General features: G+C 40.1%; 1 protein-coding gene across 3 annotated transcripts in view; it reads right to left on the reverse strand.

The window, feature by feature from the left end:
• RSPH3 (radial spoke head 3) overlaps positions 1–25,001 on the reverse strand; it is a 110,530-nt gene that overhangs the window by 40,152 nt on the left and 45,377 nt on the right. For all 3 annotated transcript variants that reach the window (XM_073629142.1, XM_073629141.1, XM_073629140.1), the window contains exons 2-7: positions 21,228–21,392; positions 16,073–16,160; positions 13,757–13,898; positions 12,377–12,522; positions 9,468–9,671; positions 9,175–9,337 (exon numbers count right to left, since the gene is read on the reverse strand). In XM_073629142.1, coding sequence (XP_073485243.1) covers positions 9,175–9,337; positions 9,468–9,671; positions 12,377–12,522; positions 13,757–13,898; positions 16,073–16,160; positions 21,228–21,340 — 856 coding nt within the window. In that variant the 5' untranslated portion in view covers positions 21,341–21,392. The remainder of the gene's footprint in view (positions 1–9,174; positions 9,338–9,467; positions 9,672–12,376; positions 12,523–13,756; positions 13,899–16,072; positions 16,161–21,227; positions 21,393–25,001) is intronic.

The following is a 25,001-nucleotide window of genomic DNA, read 5'->3' on the forward strand; positions in this document are numbered from 1 at the left end:
GACTGTGCACTTTGCAAAGTGCAGTTGCACTCTGCATGTGCAGTTGATCCAGAGCTTAGCAAATAAGCAGCTCTGGTGACTTCCATCATCCGATCATATGTAAGCAAAAATGCTGCTTCTTTTATTTTCCTTGCATGTGATTGTGTATTATTTGCAAAGTGAATCTTTAGCTCATTTACAAAGTTCTGGAGCAACTGCACTTGCAAAGTGCACAGTCTATTTGCCTTAAGTAATTCAACCGTATAACTTTCACACAAACCAATTAATATACACTTATTGGGATTTATTTTCTTACCAAAGACGTGTAACAGAATACATTTTGGCCTAAAATTATGAATAAATTTGGCTAATAATTTTCTAATAAAGTACAAAATATTGGGGTTTTTTTTTCAACATTTTTGGTCTTTTTTCGTTTCTATAATAAAAAATAAAAGACGCAGTGGTGATCAAATACCACCAAAAGAAAGCTCCACTTGTTTGAAAAAAAAAATGATATAAATGTAATTTGGGTACAGAGTTGAATGACGACGCATTTGCCAGTTAAGGTAGTGCAGCGCTTTATAGGAAAAAATGTCCTGGTCATGAAGGGGATTAAATCTTATGGAGCTCAAGTGGCTAAATAAAAAGTTTTGGCTTTATTTAGATTTTAAAGAGCGCTTCAATTTTCTAAACTGTAACCCATCAAATGTATATGTAAGATACCAGTTTCTGTTTTATTTATATAATGTAGATTATTAATTTTAGCTGTGTATGACAGTATAGGTTGCAGCAAATAGCAGAAGGATTAATGTTTCTCATGACAGCACATTTTTTATTTTGTCTGTTCAGTACCACCATTATCAAATGCATATTGGGTGAACAGTGTCTTACCTATTGACAAGCAGATCACTTACTTGTCCATTAAAAGTCTGCCTACAATGTGCATCATTGTAAAAAATAGCTTGCAGTTTGGCTTCAAGCACATTAGTTAAATAGCACATACTGTACACCATTTATGTAACAAACTATAATGGGTAAACTGCTAAAGCATAATCGAAAATCTTTGTCCAACTCCTCAGCTAATTGCTAACAAGGTTCAGGTTGGTTATATGCCTGGTATTAGCCGCATTATGCATGCCTGCAGTTAAGTGGAACTCTACTCAAATTGGATTCTAATTTTAGGTGGAGTGGGGCAGGGTTCAAACCCAGTGAGAACTCTCCACATTTGTTTTGAGGATCTGAAAGGCCAACATAATTTTTTTAGCTAACCTATGAAGGTCAACTACTAGAGTGATTGATTTACATATTTCTACAAAGTATTCCCCAAAGAAGCGCTATAGAAGTTATCCTCTAGGAATCTATAGGAATACATAGAGAATTTTTAGTAGGTGAAAAGCCAGGCTCATCCTGTTATGACCATGGTAGAGTTGGGGGGAGCTAACTCACAGAGATCCAAATAAACTATAGGAGGTCAATCTCTGATTCATGCCACCCAAAGCTAGTATAATAAAGAGACAACAATAATAGCATTTACCAAAGATCTCCAGAAAAGTAAACCTACTAGCAGAATTTGTTGATGGCCAATATTCAAATACAGCAGAAATGTCTGCTCGATGCAGGCCTAGAAAATCCAGTGATTGCCTATTTTTTTTTTTAAAGTGTCTTTTCTTTCCAATTGATAAGTCCAAAATAAAACTTTTTAAAGAGAAAAACAATGTAATGCTTTAACCATACAGCAAACTTAAATCTTAGACACAGCTCTAAAACGTTTTAAAGACCAAACTGAGCTATGTTTCTTACCAAATTCTATACCACCAGAAAATATTCTTATAATACTTCATACACACTTAAATATACCAGTGTGTGCTACTAAATACAAAAACCCCACTGGATTTATAAATATAGATCTAGTAAGTTGATATAACACAACCATATAAAGTTATAAACATATAATGGGCTTTTCTAGGGTTGCCATTAAAAAGCACTCTGATAAAAGAGCAGTCTGTTGTAATGCTAGTGATCATTTAAAGAAATGCTGCTATGGTATTCTAAAGACTGAAAGCTGATTAAGGTTTTACCATGACATAATGCTAAAACACAAAGGAGGAAAGTAGATCATTAATTATATTATATGATAATCTGGAATAAAAGCATATAAACTACAGGAGATAGGCATTGGGTGACTTTGTTAGCTCATGATATGACTGAAAGGCAAATAGCAGTCAGCAGTCTTAATCCTCCGGCTGCGGAGTGCTATTTGTCTTTCAGCCATATCATCACCTATGATATGGTTTGCTAAGAGGTAATCTTGATCTGCAAAACATTACTTGCCCTCCTGCGTACAAGGTGACCAGTGGGCACACATCTAGAAAGCACTGTGCAGGATAATTGTTTTAAACAAAGCTAGCGAAATCATTTTTTGTCTTCTTAAATGTGGAAATGATTAGCCCTTGCTAATAGTCTTTATTTTGACTATATAAAGGATATTTTTATTTTAAATGATACACCAGAATTCAAATGTGTAAACCATGCAAGTTTTTGAGCATTCCTATTCAAAAGGAGTTTATTTTTCATGCACTAAAGCGGATTTCCAACCGTTTTTCTGTTTATTAAAAGTCAGCAGCTACAAAAAGTGTAGCTGCTGACTTTTAATACACAAACACTCACCAGGGACGTGCGGTGAGTGGCTGGTAAGGCACTGGCTAGTATCAGAGCCAAATACACACAGGTTACATACACCGCAAACGTTAGAGCAAGAGCAATAATTCTAGTATTAGACCTCCTCTAAAGCCATGTATACACGAACGGAATGTCCGACAGAAAAAATCCGATGGAAGCTTTTCATCGTCTATTCCGATCTTGTGTATGTCTCATCAGACTTTTTTTTTTTTTTTTGAATTCTGACAGACCTAGAAATAGAACATGTTCTAAATATTTCCGATGGAACCAATTCCTATGGGGAAAACCGCTCGTCTGTATGCTGTTCCGACGGATAAAAAACGACGCATGCTCTGAAGCAAGTACGAGATGGAAGCTATTGGCTACTGGCTATTGAACGTCCTTTTTCTAGTGCCGTCGTATGTGTTGTACGTCACCGCGTTCTGGACAGTCTGACTTAGGTGTGACCGTGTGTATGCAAGACCGCTTGAGCGGAATTCCGTTGGAGTTCCGTTGGAGAAACCTTCGGAGTTTATTCTGACAGCAAAACCAGTTGTGTGTGCGCGGCATAACTCTAAACATGCAACCTGTAAAAAATTTTAAAGCGTTATCTATGGAGATTAAGTACTGACGTTTGGCAGCATTCCACAAGTGTGCGCAGTTTTAAAGCCTGACATGTTATGTATCTATTTACTCGGCATAACATTTTTTTTAACGCGTTTGAAAATTTCCTGCGCAAATACTGTGTGACATAAAAAGTTGCAACGACTGCCATTTTATTCCCTAGGGTGTCTGCTAAAACAATATACAGTGGGGACGGAAAGTATTCAGACCCCCTTAAATTTTTCACTCTTTGTTATATTGCAGCCATTTGCTAAAATAATTTAAGTTCATTTTTTTTCCTCATTAATGTACACACAGCACCCCATATTGACAGAAAAACACAGAATTGTTGACATTTTTGCAGATTTATTAAAAAAGAAAAACTGAAATATCACATGGTCCTAAGTATTCAGACCCTTTGTTGTGACACTCATATATTTAACTCAGGTGCTGTCCATTTCTTCTGATCATCCTTGAGATGGTTCTACACCTTCATTTGAGTCCAGCTGTGTTTGATTATACTGATTGGACTTGATTAGGAAAGACACACACCTGTCTATATAAGACCTTACAGCTCACAGTGCATGTCAGAGCAAATGAGAATCATGAGGTCAAAGGAACTGCCTGAAGAGCTCAGAGACAGAATTGTGATAAGGCACAGATCTGGTTTTCCAGTGCCCAATTTATCCTGTGAACACCAATATAACCCATTTGTCTAAGAATAAATTAACCCTGTGTCACTTAATGAACTCCAAGAAACAGATTTCACAGTAAGTACAAAAATTGTGTTTTTTACTTTTTAAAAAGTGGGTACTACAAACCAATTTGCAGTACAAGTCTAAAAAGTTTGAACAAAGAAGTTTAAAAACACCAGCTCATCACTAAACCCCGGTATCATCCACAGCATGTAAGCTTTAGACATTTTGTACTTCATATTCTGCAATATGTTTAAAGTGAATGAAATGTATAGCCAAAATGTATGTCTTTATGTTTGGATAGAGTATGTAAGTGTTAAAATGCCTATTAGGTTATTTTTTTGCTGTCTGTGTCTTGCTGGGAAGATTTCTCATTGAAGTACATCTAAACCCAAAAACAAATTGCAATATACTGCAGCTTACCAGTTCTTAGATGTGGTGACTGCATTAGTTCTTATACACTATTTTCACGTGGGGATCCTGCCAGTAAGACACTTCCTGTCCTAGGGTGACAACACTCACTGTACGGTATTCTATGCAAGAGCAGTATTGTCACTGTTCTGCCTCCAGCAGGATAATCAGTTATGTTGCCTGCAATATCAGATTTGACCACACGAAGGAGCAGATGGTGAATATACTGTTTTTGCAGAAACTAGAAACTGTTCGGCTTTAATAAAAGTTCCCATCATTCTTCAGTCTGGGAGAAAGAGACAGGTGCATCCTGGGAGCTCAAACTCCATCTAAGGGACTGAGAGAGAAGGAACCAGCTATCAGAGCACATGTTGTGGACTAAAACTTGCATCCTGTTGCATCTTCTAAATGCAGCATGGCTGGTATGAATCATTTACTGCCAGGCACAGCCTAACTGTCTATTGTATTTCCTATAGATTTCATATACTGATTATATGTACTTTGTTTTTTTCCAATAGTTTCGCCCATCCTGCTTTGTTAATTAAGCTTCAATATTACATCCAGTCTGGCTTATTGCAGAATAGGAGGGTTTAGTTGCATTTCGAGTCACACACAGGGAAACTGATGTCAACTACAAACACTTTCCCATCTCTAACACATAGGGAGGAGGTAATGTATAGTTAACAGAAGATAACTGGGAAAGCTGATGACATTGTTTGAGATTTTAGTTCAGTTACAAATATATTTGGATTTCTATCAGGATGAACAGATATTTTCCTGTGCTTGCAGAAAACGTTCTTAGACTGGTAACATAAAACCAATGCAGCCACCACATCCAAAGACTGGTAAGCTGTATTATATTAAATTTTTGTTCTTGGGTTTAGATATAAAGTATTTAAATTTCCTGTCCTGAAGATGCAACATGAACTGAGAGGAAGTGAGGGGAAATTTAATTTAAGACAGTTATAACATTTACCCTTATCTGTTGAAAACTCCAAAATGTTTGATCTCCCCTCACTTTCTGGTGGATCTCCCCAAGGAGGGCTCAAACAATGCAAACTTGACAGAGGATCTAACCCTACCCCAATCTGTCTAAAACTGGGGGCCTAGGAGAGGGAAGCCATGTGGCCTAGGGCCTGAGAAGGACATTATGGGATGTTATGATGTGAGTAGCATCACAGCACCCACAACTGTCTAGTTAGGAGTACTTTAATGCTATGGTAGCCAGAATGTGAACAATCTTTTATTATACACCTTTCTGCCACTGTTTGGGAACAATTCTTACCACATTGGATTGCAACACCAGCTTGTGGAAGTAGTTGTAGTACTTTGGTTATTTAAGTAAAGTTCAACGAAAGGCCACTTTGCCTCTTCTTGTTTAAAATAGAACTATAGGCAAAACTTTTTTTTTTGTTTTTGATAGAATAAAGGAGGGTTATAACCCCTGTCAGAGTTTTTTTTGCCATCTGTGTCCTATTGCAGAGATTTTCCTTCACTTCTTGTCCGATAGCCAAACAGGAAGTGAGAGGAAATCCATGCAAAATAAGAGAATTCTTTGAGGACTCTCAGATCACCAAAACTAGTGTTCCCATTGGAGGATTTCCCCTCTATTACTTTTCTGGGGACAACCAAAAATAAGATATCTCTATTTCACTTTCAATGATAATGGTAAACAGAACAAATAGAAAGGGTGAATCTCCTTACCGGGGCACAGACAGCAATAAAAACTAACAGGTCTCCCAATCCATCTCTACTCCGTTCAAAACTAAAACAAAAACCTTTGCCTTTAGTTATACTTTAAGCTTGCAAGTACATGAAATGTGATATGATGGGCTCATCCAATACCTGGGAGAAGCATAAATACGTATATTTGTGCATACCTGTGTCTCAGGAGCAGGTGGTGATTAGTGTAGAGGAGTTGCCCTCCTGGTGATGACAGTTAACCCCTTCACATGTAAAGGTAACCCAGGCTCCAGGTGTTCAGTAGGACTTCCAGAGCAATAATCTAGACCAAAGTAAATCTCAGAGCCCTGTGTGAGTTGTGCCCGTACACATGGTGTTGATATGGCCTTCTATGAGGGGATGCTGCCCGTTATCAGGCCGTGGCCTCTCTGCATCCAGGCCATGAGTGCAGCTGGTGAGAGAGAGCTGGCGGGGGGAGAGAGTAGAAGGGCGACAGAGTGAAAGACAGAGGCGGGGGGGCGGGCGGCCAACATCATCTCTCACCACCCGCCCTGCATCACTGCAGTTCCGTGAGAGAATCCTCTTTCTCTGCTGTCACTGTTGCCTGCCACCAAATTGCCTTACATTTAAAAAGTGACAAGCTGCATCTGGTATTTTTTGGTGGCAGGCAACAGTGACAATCTGCATCTGATGGCAGGATTGTGACAATCCCCATCTGGTGGCAGGCGACATGGCAAGTGACAATCTGCTTCTGGTGGCAGGTGACGTGGCAAATGACAACCTGCATTTGGTGGCAGGTGATGTGGCAAGTGACAAGCTGCATCTGGTGGCAGGTGACGTGGCAAATGACAAGCCGCATCTGGTGGCAGGTGACGTGGCAAATGACAAACCGCATCTGGTGGCAGGTGACGTGGCAAATGACAAACTGCATCTGGAGGCAGGTGACGTGGCAAGTGACAAGCTGCATCTGATGGCAGGCTACGTGACAAGCTGCTTCTGGTGGCAGGTGACTTGGCAAGTGACAATCCGCATCTGGTGGCAGGTGATGTGACAAGCTGCATCTGTTGGCAGGTGACGTGGCAAGTGACAAGCTGAATCTGGTGGCAGGCGACGGTGGCAAGTGACACGCTCAGGGCTCCCACTGATTTTGCGTTATGGTGAGTTGAACCATTTAATTTTATATTACAATATAATAATAGAAATAATGCGCTTCAATCATCCTGACACCATATCAAGCATGGTGCTGTGATGATTGAAGCGCCAACACCAGCCATTGCCCCACCAAATTTCCTGCGAAGAAAAACGCAGCAACCCCCTCCCAGGCCTTGGCATAATTTTCTCCAATGCGGCTTGTGCCTAGTGCCAAAAAGGTTGGGAACCCCTGCTGTAAGTGGTCTGGGATCAGCATCCATTGCACATATTGCAAAGTCTGCATGGGTTTGGGTGGTGTAAACTATTGAAGTAGTCCTGGAAAACTCTGTTTGTAAGACTACTTTCACACTGGGGCAGGCATCGGTGGTAAAGCGGCGATATTTTTAGCTTCGCTTTACCGTCGTTTTAGCGGCGCTATTCGGCCACTAGCGGGGTGGTTTTAACAGTGTGAAAGTAGCCTTAGTGAAGCCCCATCTGCATACATTGGCCATGTAAGTCAAAGCCAGGCAATCTACTTACTTGCTAATTCATTGTCCAAGGAGGCTGGAGGCAGCACGAGATATTGAAAGCTAAATTATTAACCTAAGAGGATAAATTACCTAATGGATAACTACTATAAACCCAAGAACAAAACATGTTGCAGCTTACAGATCCTTGGATGTTGTTACTGTATTTTTTTTCTATTTTTAAGGCCAAGAACATTTTTAACAAGTACAGAAAATATATGTTAACCTTGCCAGAAATGTCACTCATTTCCTGTTAGCTGCACTGAAAGGAAAGACAATGTAATTTTCCTTCTGAAAACAATTTTTCCCACCCCTCATGCAAAAGTGATCAACAAAGGAATACATGTTTAAAGTTCAGCCTGGGTAACTCCCTCCACAGATACAGTGGCGTGAGTAAGCGTAGCCATTCTAGGACAGGAAGTGTGTTATTTACAGGTTTATTGAATCAAAATTAAGCAGAAAAAAATGAACGGTGCCACCTTTTCTAAATACTGGTACTCTGCAAGAAATTACATTTTGTTTTTAAATTTAGATATACTTTAATCAGGAACTACATGCATTACAAGACCTGCTATACAGAATTATAAATCCTTTGGAGGGTAAACAGTGTGTTGAGTTAACAGTATACCCAGAGTTTCTCTTTAGCATAGAAAGTAGAAAACTCCTGCTTCCATGACTTTCATTTACCATTTACATTTTCATTTCAAACACATACATTCAAATACAGTAGGCTGAACTGGATGGGCCTGTGCCTTTTTTCAACCTTATACGCTACTGTATGTGACTATTGTTATAGAATAAAAATCACACACACATAAGTTGACTTGGATGGACTTGTGTCTTTTTTCAAACTTATAAGCTACTGTAGCTTATAAGTTTGAAAAAGACACAGGTTCATCCAAGTCAAATTATGTGTGTGTAATTTTTATTCTATAACAATAGTCACATACAGTGCCTTAAAAAAAGTATTCATACCCCTTGAATTTTTCTACATTTTGTCATATTACAACCAAAAACATAAATGTATTTTATTGGGATTTTATGTGATAGACCAACACAAAGTGGCACATAATTGGGCACTGTATGTGACTATTGTAAAAAACACACACACACGTGGACTTGAATGGACCTGTGTCTTTTTTCAATCCTATAAGCTATGTGACTATTGGTATAGAATCAAAATCACACACATAAGTTGACCTGGATGGGCCTGTGTCTTTTTTCGATCTTATATGCTATGTAACTATGGGCACTAAGGGGTGGCAAGATGGCTGCAGTTCTAACAAATGTAATTAGCACAAAAATTTAGCTGAACTCACACACTCAAGGTCTGCAGGCAGTTTCTGTACTTCGAATTTACTCAGTATAGATATGTTTGCTAACAGTTTTACAGAATATGACAATGACGCATGAATGTCATGAAGTCCTCAGGTGTGTTTTACATTTATAACCAAGATAGATAGTTATACATGTTTGAAAATACAAACCTCTTTCCACTGGGTCATAGAAATATCCATTGTCCCTTAGGCTGCTGAACACCGATGGAATAAGGTCAGCCAGGTACTGCTGTGCAAAAGCTCTTGCTGCCACCTTCTCTGCCGTCTCCTTTTCTTTCAAAAGCTTTTCTCTTTGTTGCTGTTTGCGTCGTTCCTATACAGAAAAATGAATGTAATAACTGTCAACTTAAATTACATATTTAAACTTTGTGTCCATTGCAGTGAACTCATTCCCTGATCATCACTTTGAAATAACAGAGCCCCTAAATACAAAGATTGTATACCTTTTCTTCTCTGTGTCTTCTCTCCTGTTCCTCAAGACGTTGTGCCTCGGCAAGTTCAGCATTGCGCAGCTCCTCAAAGGCACGCTGTTGTGCTCTTAAGCTGGCAAGTTCTTCTTCTTCCATTACCTCAAGTAAAGCCTGCTCAACTGTTTTGCCAATCAGCACCTCCAGCAGCGGTTTAACCTCCAGATCAAAGTCAAAAAGCTGCAAAAGGAAATGAGCAAAGATTACTGGTAACCATTTTGGTTATTTTATTTTAGCCTATATACTTTTGTTGTAGGACAAAGTTTGTCAACCATAGAGAATAATTTTTATATAATACCAGTACTCGTGGTATCTTGCAATATTGGAGGGTGTTTATTGAAACACGTAGCACAGTATTTGTACACCACTGCACAAATACCGTGACCTTATGTGTAGGCACTAATGTGCGAAATGCCCCAAGGTGTGATTCTGTATGTATGCTGCGCTTCTTGTATGAATAAGCACCCACCAGTGTTGCAAAATACTACCAAGGACTTTTTGTATTATATAAAGTTGCTTAATTGGACCAGACAAGGTTTGGGGACTAATGGTATCTAGCAGCAGCAGAGGATTATTTTATGCATATCCAAAATCATCTACGGTCTTGCGATTGTCCAGAGACCAAAAGCTGTAGCACTATCCTTATTAGTAGCATTAAAAAATTATTTTTTTTATTTCAGTAAATGCACTGAGAATTTCATTTTGTTTCAACCAAAACTATTTAGGCACCATCATCTAAGTTATGTGGTCATTTTAATGCAGGGTTCTGGTAGCAGCTTTTGATGACAGCATTATGGCAAATGCAGAAAAAAAAGTGGGCTTACAGAATGATGGCACATCACTTCAAATCAAGAGAAACCATTTCTAAAGTTTCAAAAACAATCCAATGACTCTGAAAATAATAGGCCAAACCCAAATCACTCAATCATTGTTGTACATATTATGAATATTGGTCAAGCACTGTTCAGCATAAATTTTTTTAAGTTACCATTTCTGCCTTTTTTTTTTATGTGAGCACTGCCTTCTTTTAAAAAGTAATATTTAATGATCAAAGTACGATGAATAATGTTTGTGTATTTTTTTATAGGCAAAAAGTGTTCTCTCTTAAAAAGTTCCATCCTTGAGGGAATAATTCGACTTGTGGATGACACCTTCCCCGTACAACATGCACATCTGCTGGGCAGTATAGGAATGGGCAAAACCATGATACAGGAGTATTTCACTGGAATATTTCCACAGGAATCATCAATGATTTTTCTATCAAGTCTCTCTGCTGTGACCGTTTCCATTGTTTACTAGGCCAGATTACTACATTAGTGCACAAAAATGTTCTTGATTTTGTTTATGGTTTGGGGTTCATTTTACAAAACTTCTTGTAGATTTTCTTGTTCTTTTTGAAAGTCTATATGGCCAGTATAAACAGGCAGTTAAAGGGGAAGTTAGGTGGATGGTTCACTTATCTAATTATTCAGCTGTGTCTTTGGGGTTTTTATGTGTCTAGGAGATTCTTGCAGCCAAGTCTGATTACAGTTCTTGGCATTGCCCAACAGCCAGAAACTTTACTAAGGGGTCCCTCTTTCCCTAGTTAATTTCATATGGAGCAGGGCTAAGGGGGTACCATCGATCCTTTTGTACGGGGCCCAGGCACACATGGGGGCCCAGACAGCAGGGGAATTAGAAGTGGGCAGGACACGAAGGGGAATTGGTGGGGTAGGGGATGGCAATGACAGGAACGATGTCCGGTGTGACTCAGCAGCAGCTGAAAGCTGGTTTCTCATCCTCTCCCTCCTGCCAGCTTTCAGCTGCTGCAGGGAGAGACACACAGGGCATCATTCCTGAAATTGCTCCTTGCACCAATCCCCCTCCCTGTCCTGCCCACATCTTATTTCTCCCTGCTGTGTGCTCCCCCAGCAGCACTGCCAGCTTCCCTCTCCCGCCTGCTGCTGCTGGTACACAGAGGGATGTACTGGCCCCTTTCTTTAGTGAATAAACACAGTGAGTGATGGTTCAGTTTATGAATGAGCAGGAGCCTCTGGCTCCTGTTCTTTCATTTTTTGTGCACCTGAGGCTGCAGAAGAAGGAATTGAAGAATCTTTGTCCTCAATTCCTTTCTCTGTCTCAAATGTGAAATGTCAGGGGTCTTATTAGACCCCCTGATATTTCACCCAACACCAACAGAGTTGTAAAAAAAAATCGTAAAAAAAAATACCAAATTGTGAAAAGTAATTTTAAAAATTAAGAGCTTATTCAAACAGGTTGTCTGGCCCATGCAGTGTGAATGAGCAGTGGTTTGTTTGTGCAGCTGGAATCGCCTGTTACTCTATAAGGATGCAGCAGCTGTGCAAACACAGCTGCAGGTCCTAATTTGAAAGGTGTGGGTGAGTGGCCCCAAATACACCCCGTCAGGATTTGGAGGCCATACACCTACATCCACATGCCTGTCAAATTAGGACCTTGCACCTGTGTTTGCACTGCTGTTGTGTCCTCATAGAGTAACATAAGCTGCCGGTGCACAGCAATAGCCAAATTTAAAAAACACTGATTCACACTGTATAGGCCCACAGCACCTCATGTGAATGAGTCCCAATACCTTTACACACAGAACTTTATTCATTAACTTAACAACGTTTTGATATTTTTGGGTGGCTGTCAGGTCGGCTGTACCGGGCCCTGTGATTTCTAACAGCAGCCTTGGACTTGGAATGAAAAGTGAGAAAGGAAATAGGTCTAATGAGGATATCTGATCACTTAATCCTCTGAGAAAAAATGTGAATGATCAAACGCAGCAGCATCCAGGAAATGTACACTTGAGGTCAATATTATATTTTATCACGTATTTTCAGCACTATGAACCTAGACAAGTTTTTTTTTTTTTTTATAATTACTTCTCCTTCCAAAATCTGAGTGGAAACATCAACTCCTGTCTTTGCTGGAATAAACAGAGGTGTAGGTGGTCTGTCCAAAAAGGCATCTGTCTGGCATTCCATATCTTTCTCTTCGACATGGTCACTTAGCTCTTCCAGGTAAAGCTCTGTTTAGGATTGTAACAAAGATTACATTACAACATTGAAAGTAGCCAGCAAAAAGAGATAACCTTAAAGGGAATCTGTACTCAAAAAACTATGGTGGCTGCCATTTATGACTTTTCACATCATTATTGTTCCAGGTTGGTTATTATAACAAAAGTATTGAGTTAACAGGACCAGAACAGCAAGACAACTAGCATTTTATGAAACAGGGCAAGGATAGGCAGATCCCTTGAGAACATGCACAAGAACGAAACACGTCAGAAGGGGCCTACCTGCTGAAGTCATTATCACTGCGTCCTCATGGCAGAAGCGGTGACTGATTATGTGAGTTTTTTGGCCTCATTTGTTTTATGCTGCAGCTTTTGTACTTGATTTTATATTTAATAAACTACTACACTATATGAGTTTTTTGGACCACCATCCTACCAACATACCAGGTGAGATGTCTCTTGGCTTCAGAGTAATGACCTAAAAGGCACATTATCATTTAATATCTGGTCATTGTACAGATTGGTTGAGGTGCACGTGTGTGACGAATTGCTCCCAAGAACATTGGGTGATGTTTATTTCATACTGGATGCTTATCTCATGCTGGATTTCTTTTACTTTCTGGTGAGTGGTTAGACATATCACGCACATCTTTTGTGTTGGCCTTGGTCGCTGAGTAGCTTAAAGCAACGAAACGCGTAAAGCTACCAGATTCCGTGTCTTATATTAATCATGTGTAGACAAGATTATTTATGGAATATGTTTTTATAGGATTTTATACACTGATATAAATTTTGGATTTTGGACACTGATATACATATATGTAAATTTTTATATTGTATATGAATCAATAAATATTAATTTTGTTTACCAGTTTACTTAATTGCAACCGCATGCTTCATATAAAGTCCTATTTTTTTTCTCCCCTTTTTCATATCATGCACATTGTCAGAATTATTCTGGGTGATACTGAAGATTTGGTGAAATCAAATCACGGATTCATATATTGGGACTTTATATATACTATACGACTGGTATGTATGTACTTATTTTCTTATTACAGGAAGCGCTGCACATTTCTTGTTGTTTTAGGGCAATAACAACCCATAAATGTCTTTCAGAACTAGGCACACAGAAGTAGAACTGCACGCTGACTTTTTTCATTCAGTCACTCTCCATCATTTAAACCCTAAATTACTAGCAAGAATCTTACATGAGGTTACATTTTTGTGGACCTATTACTCTCACCTGTCTGCACCTCAATGTTCTTCCTGCCTTCCACTGGCTCCGGGGTCCTGGGCCTCAACAGATCTTTGGCACGTTTCTTTGCCAGTGCTCTTCTGCGTGCTTCTTGTGCTCTCTGAATCTCCACTGGATCTGGCTGAGCTGTCTAGAGGCCAATCACACAATAATCAGTGATTATATTCAGTCATTCAGTCATTATATTATATCACTTATTTGTCAAGTTTTATTCTAAGGAAAGTAAAGGTGGCCATAGACAAGCAAAAGGTGGTCAGTCGTGTCGGTATAATCCAACTGCTCTGAGGGATGTCTATTAGTTAGCCCCTAAAGTTTGTTCTCCTGGCCTGCCATTCATAGTGTAATTGTAAATATGAGAAGGGTGGAAAAGTCTATCACTTAATCCAATATCTCATGTCTGTGGTCTTGACAATACTGCAAGTTTGTTCTACGCACACAGCTTTACACCTTTTCGTGTCTTGTGAACATATGGGAATGTATACTAAAATACACATTGATCAGTATAAACAGATGAATAAGAAATCCCCATACATTTTTAAGTTACATTAAGATCAAGCCAGGATTGCATACTCAAAAATAAGCACAACATTTTCACAGGTTTGAGATTGCTAAAACTGTAACTGTTCATTGGTGGAAAAATTGCCTAAGGCACCTTTCACATGGGCCAGATTCTTTTTTCTCACGAGGGGGGATCTCTCTGCTGAGCGGAGCGGGCAGATGACAGGTCCAAGTCCGCTCCGCTTATGCAGAGCAAACACGGACACAGCCTGCACTGCTATATGCATTTTAATAGGATCCTGCAACTGCTTCGACCATGCTACATTTTTGTGACTGTACAGTAGAGGAGTCACAGGATCCTATTAAGGTCTAATTATAACTCTTTTTGTCCCCATTCAGAGTCTGGGGCTGATTTAATCACTCTCGTTTTGGATCCTTGATACAAGTGAAGGATGAAAGCAATTACGGGGCATTTTCTTAGATGAGGGGTAAACACGCCAGAGTGGCCATTATTATCTTCAATATGATTTGGACTCCATTTGCATGGATAGGCTGATCTGATTTTATGAGAACAGAACATAAACCCCTTTCATTCCCTGAAGAAGCCCATCAGGGGGGCAAAACGCATTTTTGCTTTACGGCCTGAATATCAATATATAGTGTGATCTAATAGCCCTCGTTAGTTTCTTACTAGGCATTACTTTGGTAGTGTGTGATTTGAATCTAAATGTAATTATCTAGGAGCATATATATTGGTGATAAGATTCTGTAATATTCTTGTTGCTGCTTTGCATACTTTTGTCATAGAGGTTGACATATTCCCCAGTTTTTAAAAATTTCTGGAATAAAGATGATTTTAAAAAGTGCCTTTATGTTCTTCTTTAGGACCATCCATCTTTAAATTCTGTTTTTGTGTTAGGTGGTTTTTCCACCAACAAATGGTTAATTTTACATTAGGAGATGGTTCTAGGCCCAAAAAGTATATATATATATATATATATATATATATATATATATATATATATATATTTATATATATATTTTTTTTTCTTCAGTTGATTTTATTACCATTTTGTTACCAATGATGTCAAAGCCCTGTAAACATAATATGAAGCATTGTGTTGCAACATGATAATAAGGAACACTCTCATAGGGTACCCTGTAGTAGGATTAGCATTGGAACTGATCAATTTAGCTTACTACTAGATGCAGCTGGGATTCAAAGTTAGAGCTGCTAAGACTGGGAAACCATATGACACCACAGGGAAAAATAAACATAATCCCAGAGGCATTTTAAAACTGCAAATTAAATCCTAAATTAAATTTATATGCCTAGCTTAAAATTTTCACAGGAATAAATAAAAAAAAAAATAGATGTATTTAAAACCTCTTGGTTAGTAGAAGAAGCTTTGATGAGTGACCAACACAAAATGAGCATGTGAAAACATAGGTTATTTTAGAGCAATACATGTTTCTGTTTGGAATACACATAGCATAGTGAGGTGTGTCCTGTCTTACATTTTATTTGGTGCATTTGTGGCACATTCTTTAGTGGTATTTTTGGAACGTGTTAGGAGAAAATGGCCAGGTCAGCAAATAACACTAGGTGAACTGTCACATAACCTCTGTTTCCAAGAAGGTAAGTAGTATAAACTGCAGGGGATATGCTTTCAAAAACTAGAACTGAACCCCTGGAATACAGAGGACAATCAGGTTGGTAATGTTGTGAAGTTCTATGAAAACGTAATACCACATATAAGCCAGAAAAAGTTATACAAAAGACGAGGAAAACTTTGTCTTCCTTACCAGGGGTAATATCAGCTGTGCATATGTGTTACCACGCACCACTCTTCTATCATACATTATATTTCCATAATGATAACTCTCTTCAGACCTGGAAAGCAAAACACAATATTTTTATGTATATTCACAAGAAGATTATGAAGACAGTGAAAAGTTGGTCAAAGACTTTAGAAAGTGGTTATATATGCATATATGATTCAACTCTGCTAGTGTCTAGAAATCTACATTCTATACTTGGCCTTGGAGAAACAACTTTATTGAGCATACTTGGCCGCAAGAATGTGCACTGCCTTGAAAAACTGCCATAAAATGAAAGGGTTAATACTGCATATTGATCATAAGATAGTAGACCACCAATGGAATGGGTTCTGTATTTACCAGTCGTTGCTGAATATTTTATAATATGCTTTTCACAGGAATCAGCTCTGTGAAGACCCATTATGCTGGAACAAAATGTGTCATTTATTTTATAAAATGTTGAATCACTGTTCTCATTATATTTCGTGTAACTATCACTGGGGATGATAAGGTTTGCAAATCAGATAAGAGCATCAGGGAGCCTAATGTTTTTGAAATTTAAAAAAACTGAATGACGTGGCAGGCCTGAGGTCATGGTACTAGTCACAATGATTTAATACAGACATCTATGTTCTTTCACATTGTTTTCCTGTAGCATACTACAGTATATGTGCCTTCCCATTGCTGTCAGTTCAAAGCAAGAACATATTCTGGTGCTCCATCAAACCTAATTTCAACTTCAACATTAGACCATATGACTTCCAATAAACTATCATACTTATGATTCTACATAATACTTTGGCTTCTTATAGTTAATTACTAATGGGAATATTTCATAAAAATTGTTCATAAACCAGAACAAACAATCACCTATGATGTTGCTATATTCTGATTATTCTAAACAAACTGCAACTGGATGCAGTTATGTTATAGTGTATTTTCACTATATACAGTATCTCACAAAAGTGAGTACACCCCTCACATTTTTGTAAATATTTTATTTTACCTTTTCATGTGACAACACTGAAGAAATGACACTTTGTTACAATGTAATGTAGTGAGTGTACAGCTTGTATAACAGTGTAAATTTGCTGTCCCCTCAAAATAACTCATGCTGGCAACAAAAGTGAGTACACCCCTAAGTGAAAATCTCTAAATTGGGCCCAAACTGTCAATATTTTGTGTGGTACCATTATTTTCCAGCACTGCCTTAACCCTCTTAGGCATGGAGTTCACCAGAGCTTCACAATTTGCCACTGGAGTCCTCTTCCACTCCTCCGTGATGACATCACGGAGCTGGTGGATGTTAGAGTCCTTGCGCTCCTCCACATTCCGTTTGAGGATGCCCCACAGATGCTCAATAGGGTTTAGGTCTGGAGACATGCTTTTAGGCAAAAAATATTTAAATGGTAGTGCTTGGTTTCTGTAGTTTAGAAAATGATACATTAATATTATTTTGCATTTATTATTCATAGCATAAAAGTTTTAGCTGGACCTCCTAAAGAAAAAAACATATGACTTGTGGAATTGTGTGGTTCAGGAATTAGAAATTAGGAATTAGGCATTAGATGTTAAGGAAGCGCCACCTGAGTGTAGTATTAACAAATGATGTTTAATGACACCAGGTAAAAACACACTTACAGGATAAAAACATATAAAAGGCTCATCTGTATGAGTATGTGGTCCTCAGTGTTCCCTCTGATCCTGTGGTGGTGACGCTGCAGGGATGCTGGGCTGCAGAAGGTGGATTAGCAGCCGGGAGCTCCTTCTGTGGCCATCAGGAAGAGACTAGGGGCCGGCGTGGAGTGCACGTGAAGGCCTATTGAAGGAGCAGTGTCTCCGAGCGCGTAGCCTTCTCTCAACCTCTCTGCTAGCCCTCCTCCCTGGACGATCCCTCCCCTGGATACCAAACCCAGAAGCAGACGGAGGACCTGTGACGTCATGCATGCTTCACGTGCGCTCCACGCCGGCCCCTAGTCTCTTCCTGATGGCCACAGAAGGAGCTCCCGGCTGGTAATCCACCTTCTGCAGCCCAGCATCCCTGCAGCGTCACCACCACAGGATCAGAGGGAACACTGAGGACCACATACTCATACAGATGAGCCTTTTATATGTTTTTATCCTGTAAGTGTGTTTTTACCTGGTGTCATTAAACATCATTTGTTAATACTACACTCAGGTGGCGCTTCCTTCTCTACCCCTCTCTCATCCATCACAGAGCCAGCTCTCTGAGGAAACAGCAGCCGCCTAGCCTACCAGCCTACTTTAACCATTACATTACCGGTTACCACTTAACCCTTGAACTTCCAGCCTGTCCTCTATGGACTAAGTTGCCCAGCCCTTTATATCTCCTGTTATATATGGACTTGTGTGTTTGCGCTTACAGTTACCAATACTCTGTTAGGCATTAGATGTTGACTGAACTACTTACTGCCTGCAGTATATTGACTGGTTGCATTGTATGCCTATAAATATACAGTAGCTCACAAAAGTGAGTACACCCCTCACATTTTTGTAAATATTTTATTCTAGCTTTTCATGTGACAACACTGAAAAAATTACACTTTGCTATATTGTAAAGCAGTGAGTGTTCAGCTTGTATAACAGTGTAAATTTGCTGTCCCCTCAAAATAACTCAACACACAGCCATTAATGTCTAAGCCGCTGGCAACAAAAGTGAGTAGGTGAAATTTTTTAAATTGGGCCCAAAGTGTCAATATTTTGTGTGGCCACCATTATTTTCCAGCACTGCCTTAACCCTCTTAGGCATGGAGTTCACCAGAGCTTCACAATTTGCCACTGGAGTCCTCTTCCACTCCTCCGTGATGACATCACGGAGCTGGTGGATGTTAGAGTCCTTGCGCTCCTACACATTCCGTTTGAGGATGCCCCACAGATGCTCAATAGGGTTTAGGTCTGGAGACATGCTTGGCCATTCCATCACCTTTAACCTTAGCTTCTTTAGCAAGGCAGTGGTTGTCTTGGAGGTGTGTTTGGGGTCGTTATATTGGAATACTGGCCTGCGGTCCAGTCTACGAAGGGAGGGGATCATGCTCTGCTTAAGTATGCCACAGTACATGTTGGCATTCATGGTTCCCTCAATGAATTGATGGAAGGAAAAAGCTGCGCTATATACGATGTGGGTCAACAATGCGTTATGTGATCCAAAATGTTGAAGTGCAGTTAAAACATGCGACACCATACCACATTGTAAGCAAGGAAAAGCAGATGGCTATAGCCCAGCCAAGGCCTTTGTATAAACGGCAGGAACCTCCAGGCAGGGGTAGTCACTGAATTGAATACGTGCTCCAATCCCTTTATGCCATAGATAGCCCACAGACCTCAGTCAGCTCCTGAAAAGTTTTAATATCTTCACTTGACTCCTAGTCGAGCAGTCAAGTATAGATATTAAAACTTTTCGGGAGCTGACTGAGGTCTATGGGCTATCTATGGCATAAAGGGATTGGAGCACGTATTCAATTCAGTGACTAGCCCTGCCTGGACGTTCCTGCTGTTTATACAAAGGCCTTGGCTGGGATATAGCCATCCGCTCTTCCTTGCTTACAATCTGGTAAGCGAGTCTTTTATTAGGTGGTGGCACTGATAAGGATATAGCTCACCCGGGTGTCGCATGTTTTAACTGCACTTCAACATTTTGGATCACATAATGCATTGTTGACCCGCATCGTATATAGCGCAGCTTTTTCCTTCCATTTATCACGTGCATTTTTGCTTATGCTGCTGCTTTTTGGACTCTTTTTACTTCTGATTATTATCAATATTTTTTATCTCAATAAGTTTGTTATATATATATCTAAGCGCGGTTTTCTTTCCCTATATATCCCTCAATGAATTGTAGCTCCCCAGTGCTGGCAGCACTCATGCAGCCCCAGACCATTACACCCCCACCACCATGCTTGACTGTAGGCAAGACACATTTGTCTTTGTACTCCTCAGTTGGTTGCCGCCACACGCGCTTGACACCATCTGAACCAAATAAGTTTATCTTGGTCTCATCAGACCACAGGACATGGTTCCAGTAATCTATGTCCTTAGTCTGCTTGTCTTCAGCAAACTGTTTGCGGGCTTTCTTGTGCATCATATTTAGAAAAAGCTTCCTTCTGGGACGACAGCCATGCAGATCAATTTGATGCAGTGTGCGGCGTATGGTCTGAGCACTAACAGGCTGACCACCCCACCCCTTCAACCTCCGCAACAATGCTGGCAGCACTCATACGTGTATTTCCCAAAGACAACCTCTGGATATGATGCTGAGCACATGCACTCAACTTCTTTGGTCGACCATGGCGAGGCCTGTTCTGAGTAGAACCTGTCCTGTTAAAGCGCTGTATGGTTTTGGCCACTGCGCTGCAGCTCAGTTTCAGGGTCTTGGCAATCTTCTTATAGCCTAGGCCAGTGATGGCTAACCATCACTGGCCTAGGCCGTCTTTATGTAGAGCAACAATTCTTTTTTTCAGATAGTCAGAGAGTTGCCATGTTGAACTTCCAGTGACAAGTATGAGAGAGTGAGAGTGATAACACCAAATTTAACACACCCGCTCCTTATTCAAACCTGAGAACTTGTAACACCAACGAGTCACATGACACCAGGGAGGGAAAATAGCTAATTGGTCCCAATTTGGACATTTTCACTTAGGTGTGTACTCACTTTTGTTGTCAGCAGTTTAGACATTAATGGCTGTGTTATTTTGGAGGGGACAGCAAATTTACACTGTTATACAAGCTGTACACTCACTACTTTACATTGTAGCAAAGTGTCATTTCTTCAGTGTTGTCATATGAAAAGATATAATAAAATATTTATAAAAATGTCAGGGGTGTACTCAGTTTTGTGAGATACTGTATATATTTTTCACAGTGACTACTGGACACAGCAGTTACGGGATCGCGCTGCTGCGCACCCCAGGGGGCGAGCTAGTGCGCATATGCTAGGCAACATACAAGTACGTTGCCTAGCCTGACTGTCCCGCCTGTCTACAGGAAATATACTGTGGGTGGGCGGCAATCGCTTAAAGAAATACTATGTGAATTTGTTCAGTCATTTAAATTATTTTGATTATGTTTTCCAGAATACGGTATATAATATACAACATTTGTAGTTAATAAATCATTCACTTACGTAGGTGGTTGTATTGTCCTGTATTTATGGCGGTTTTGAACCACCCTGGGTTGGCTGGAGAATGTATATGTTCCACTTCCCATTTCTTTCTGAGATGGTAATAGAGATGCCATGGCTGTAAAGAGCTTAAAGATCTTTGTAGTATGCTTGGGATATTACAAGATGCTGTAAGAAAAAGAAGTTGGAGTTATGGTACGTACAAGACAGCACACACAAATCAAGGCTATCAGTCTTAGTATAAAGCAGGCAAACTTTTCCTAAATTTTATTTGAATGGTGCCGATTTGTGAATCCGATTCCCCAGATCCCGTCAAACTTTTGTTCTGGGTTCCAAAATATCAAATTAAAGGAATGTACTTTCTGGCAGATGTCCTTGCGGGATGATTGATCCCCGTGTATGGTTGTTGGAATGTTAGTACTGTTATATATCACCCTATTGTTCTCATCAATACTGTCCTTTAGAAATATGAAACTAATGGTTCAGAAGATACAGCCCCATGTACTGGGAGTGACTGAATCCAGGGTTCCACATTGTAGTTCTGAGGCTGGGTTCACAGATGTGCGAATTGGATGTGGATCTCACCACATCCAATTCACATTACAGGCGAGTGTGACCGGCACTCAATAGAGCAGATTCCAAAAGGGTCCTGTGTGTGTTTGGGTCTGGTTCAGGCAAAAATTTGGACCTGAATTGCACCTGAACCACTGAACAGACGCACACCGGACCCCAGGCATGAACCCACGGTCGCCCATATGTGAACTCGGCCTGAAAGTGAGCACCGATACACACCAGAATATGGTGCGGGAAACCCTTGTTCAGTGCATGTTTCCTGAACCACGTTCAAACCGCACTGCAGTTGTGATCTGCAGTGGAGGTCAATGTTAAATAGGAGCTCCAGGCCCCCCCCCCCCAAAAAAAAAGTTAGCAGCTACAAATCTTGTAGTTTCTGACTTTTAATCTAAGGACACTTACCTGTTCAAGGATCCAGCGATGTCCTTACCCAAGCCGATTCTTCAATCAGCTTCGGGTGCAGGCGCCAGCATCTCAAGTACGGGAAACAGGAAATGAAGCCTTGCGGCTTCACAGATTATTTCCTACTGCACATGCGTGAGCCACACTTCACCTTGTGAACTGTCCCGTAGTCTTCTGGGACCTGTGATGTGTTCCAGAAGACTGTGGGGGGAAGGAGGAGGGGCCCAACTTTCGGCTTAGATCGCCATTGCATATCTGACCGAAAGTGGGAGCGGGTATCTGTCAAAACCAGGGCAGCACAGTGGTTAGTACTTTCGCCTAGCAGCAAAAAGGTCGGTTGCTCAAATCCTAATCACGACACTATCTGCATGTTCTTCCTGGGATTCCTCTGAGTACATGTCCAAAGACATGCTGGTAGGTTATTTGGATGCTGGCTACATTGGCCCTAGTACGTGTATGTATGAATGTAAGTTAGGTACCTTAGATTGCAAGCCTCTTGAGGGCAGGGACTGATGTGCAATGTATATGTAGAGAGCTGCGTAAATTGACGCCGCTATACAAGTACCTGAAATAAATAAAAGTAGGTATCCGCTCCCCCCCAAAAAGTGCCAAATGTGGCAGTGCAGGGGGGGGGGGGGATGCAAACAGGCTGAACTTCCCCTTCTGAAGTTTTGCTTTTAGTAAATTATGCCCCAAATACAGGTTGCAAACGCAGTGCATTTGCCTGCACCAGATCGCATAGTACAGAAGTACCATGTGATTCGGTTGCAGTGTGTTTCCAAAAGCAGTGCATGCACTACTTTTGATGCAGTGCAGTGTGATTTGAGCCCATTCGATCGATTTTTAGCATGCGATTATTACCAGCAGCTATAGCCACTAGCAGTAATTACTGTGTTCTCCCAGCAGAGATGTCTCCCCAGACAGTGTTGATGGGGGAATAGACGGATTTGGATTGCAGAAAAGACAATCACATAATCTATGACCGGCTTTAGTCACTTACTGTCATATTAGAAGTTCTGACTCCATGTGTTGCATGTTTGATTGAAAAAGAACTGAAAGCAGAGACAGTTGGGCACCTAGCACATTCATAACGAAGTTAGCTAGGACAAACCAGGTGTTTCCCCCATGACAGGATTCTTTTAATGTAAACCTGTCAGTGCCATATTGGTACTGAACAGGCTGGAGCACCACCATGCAGACATCAAAAGGTTCCTTCACATAACTTCAGATGTTTTGCTATCTGAATTCTGAGATTTCCCGGTAGCACTGAGAACCGGGAGAGGTGTGGAAGGACTGTGGGGAATAATGGGTGGCCAACTCTAAAAAGTTGCACATTAGAGCTCCCTAGGAGTACTGTGCTCCTTTTAGTACTATTGTGGAACTTGTGGAACTTTTGCTTTAATACTTACAAAATTAAAGACTGAATTAGCTCTACAGTGAATCCAACCGATTATGAATTTAAAAGCACACACATCAGCTAACAATTGGATCATTGGGTAGGGGAAACCTGATAGTCCAGCATATACTGGGGCTACAAGGCAGTTACCATTTACCTGGCTTGTCTCCAGCTACCTAAACACAGCCTCATCCACCATTAATCTTTATTGTTGGAGTACATATGGCTTAGTGTCTGGCTTAACCAAAACATGAATTATGCTGCTCTCCAATCATGGGAGCAAGCACTGTATACTTTACTGAATATAAACTTAGTGTTTTTATTTTAATACAACGCAGCACAAACCCTTCACCACATGTCTATATGTTGAGCCATAAGGATCCAAAACGTTTTCATCCACCAGAAGTACCGTCAATACAAATGAGTAAAGTTTTGTAACACGTAACAATCAAAATTCAATTTACTTTAGGTGGCTATTACTATTTGAGAAAGTTGACATGCATTTACTGAAGGAAGGTGCAATGCCATACCCCCCAACCTTCTGAGATGGGAATGAGGGACACCTGTTAGCAAAAGTATGTAGGCATAGGACACACCCCCTTAAAGGAGAATTATACAAAAACAAAATGATAGATTAAGCCCACAAGTGCTTTACCACTATTATTACTTTATACTGGCTTTTGGATTTTACAAATGCAGCAAATGTGATGTAAGGTTTAGCACTGGGAAACACTTTTTGAAAGATAAATAGTGCATTGTTTACACAACTATGTAGATCAGACCAAAATGAGGGACAAATGAGAAGGAAAGAGGGACAGAGGGACTTTGTTCCAAATCAGGGACAGTCCCTGGAAATCAGAGACCGTTGGGAGCTATGTAATTGTTTGACTCCCCTAAATAGTGCTAGTACACCTTCGTAACATCACTTGCAGTGTGTGTGATTGTCCTAAACCTAGCTTGGTCTTCAACACCGCATGAGAGCTCAGCTATGTCAGCCATCTTTACAAGTTCTGTATTGAATTAGAAGCTTTTATTGTCATTACACAAAAGGTAAAGCAAATTTCATTTAGGCCACACTGAGAATAAAAAAATCTTGCTTATACAGGCGTTTGGATTTTTTTTTTCAGCCTATAGAAGCAACTCTATGCTGGCCTACAGGGTATCCTGAAAGTATTCTCAGCGCTTCACTTTTCCCACATTTTGTTATGTTACAGCCTTACTCCAAAATGGATTCATTATTTTCCTCAAAATTCAACAATCAATGCCCTATAATGACAACGTGAAATACGTTTATTTGAAATCTTTGCAAATTTATTAAAAATAAAAAAAGGGGAAAAAAATCCCAAAGTACACAAGTATTCACAGCTTTTGCTCAATACTTTGTAGAAGCACCTTTGACACCAATT

The sequence above is a fragment of the Aquarana catesbeiana genome, linkage group LG04, assembly GCF_042186555.1.
Source record: "Aquarana catesbeiana isolate 2022-GZ linkage group LG04, ASM4218655v1, whole genome shotgun sequence".
Classification (NCBI taxonomy): Eukaryota; Metazoa; Chordata; class Amphibia; order Anura; family Ranidae; genus Aquarana; species Aquarana catesbeiana.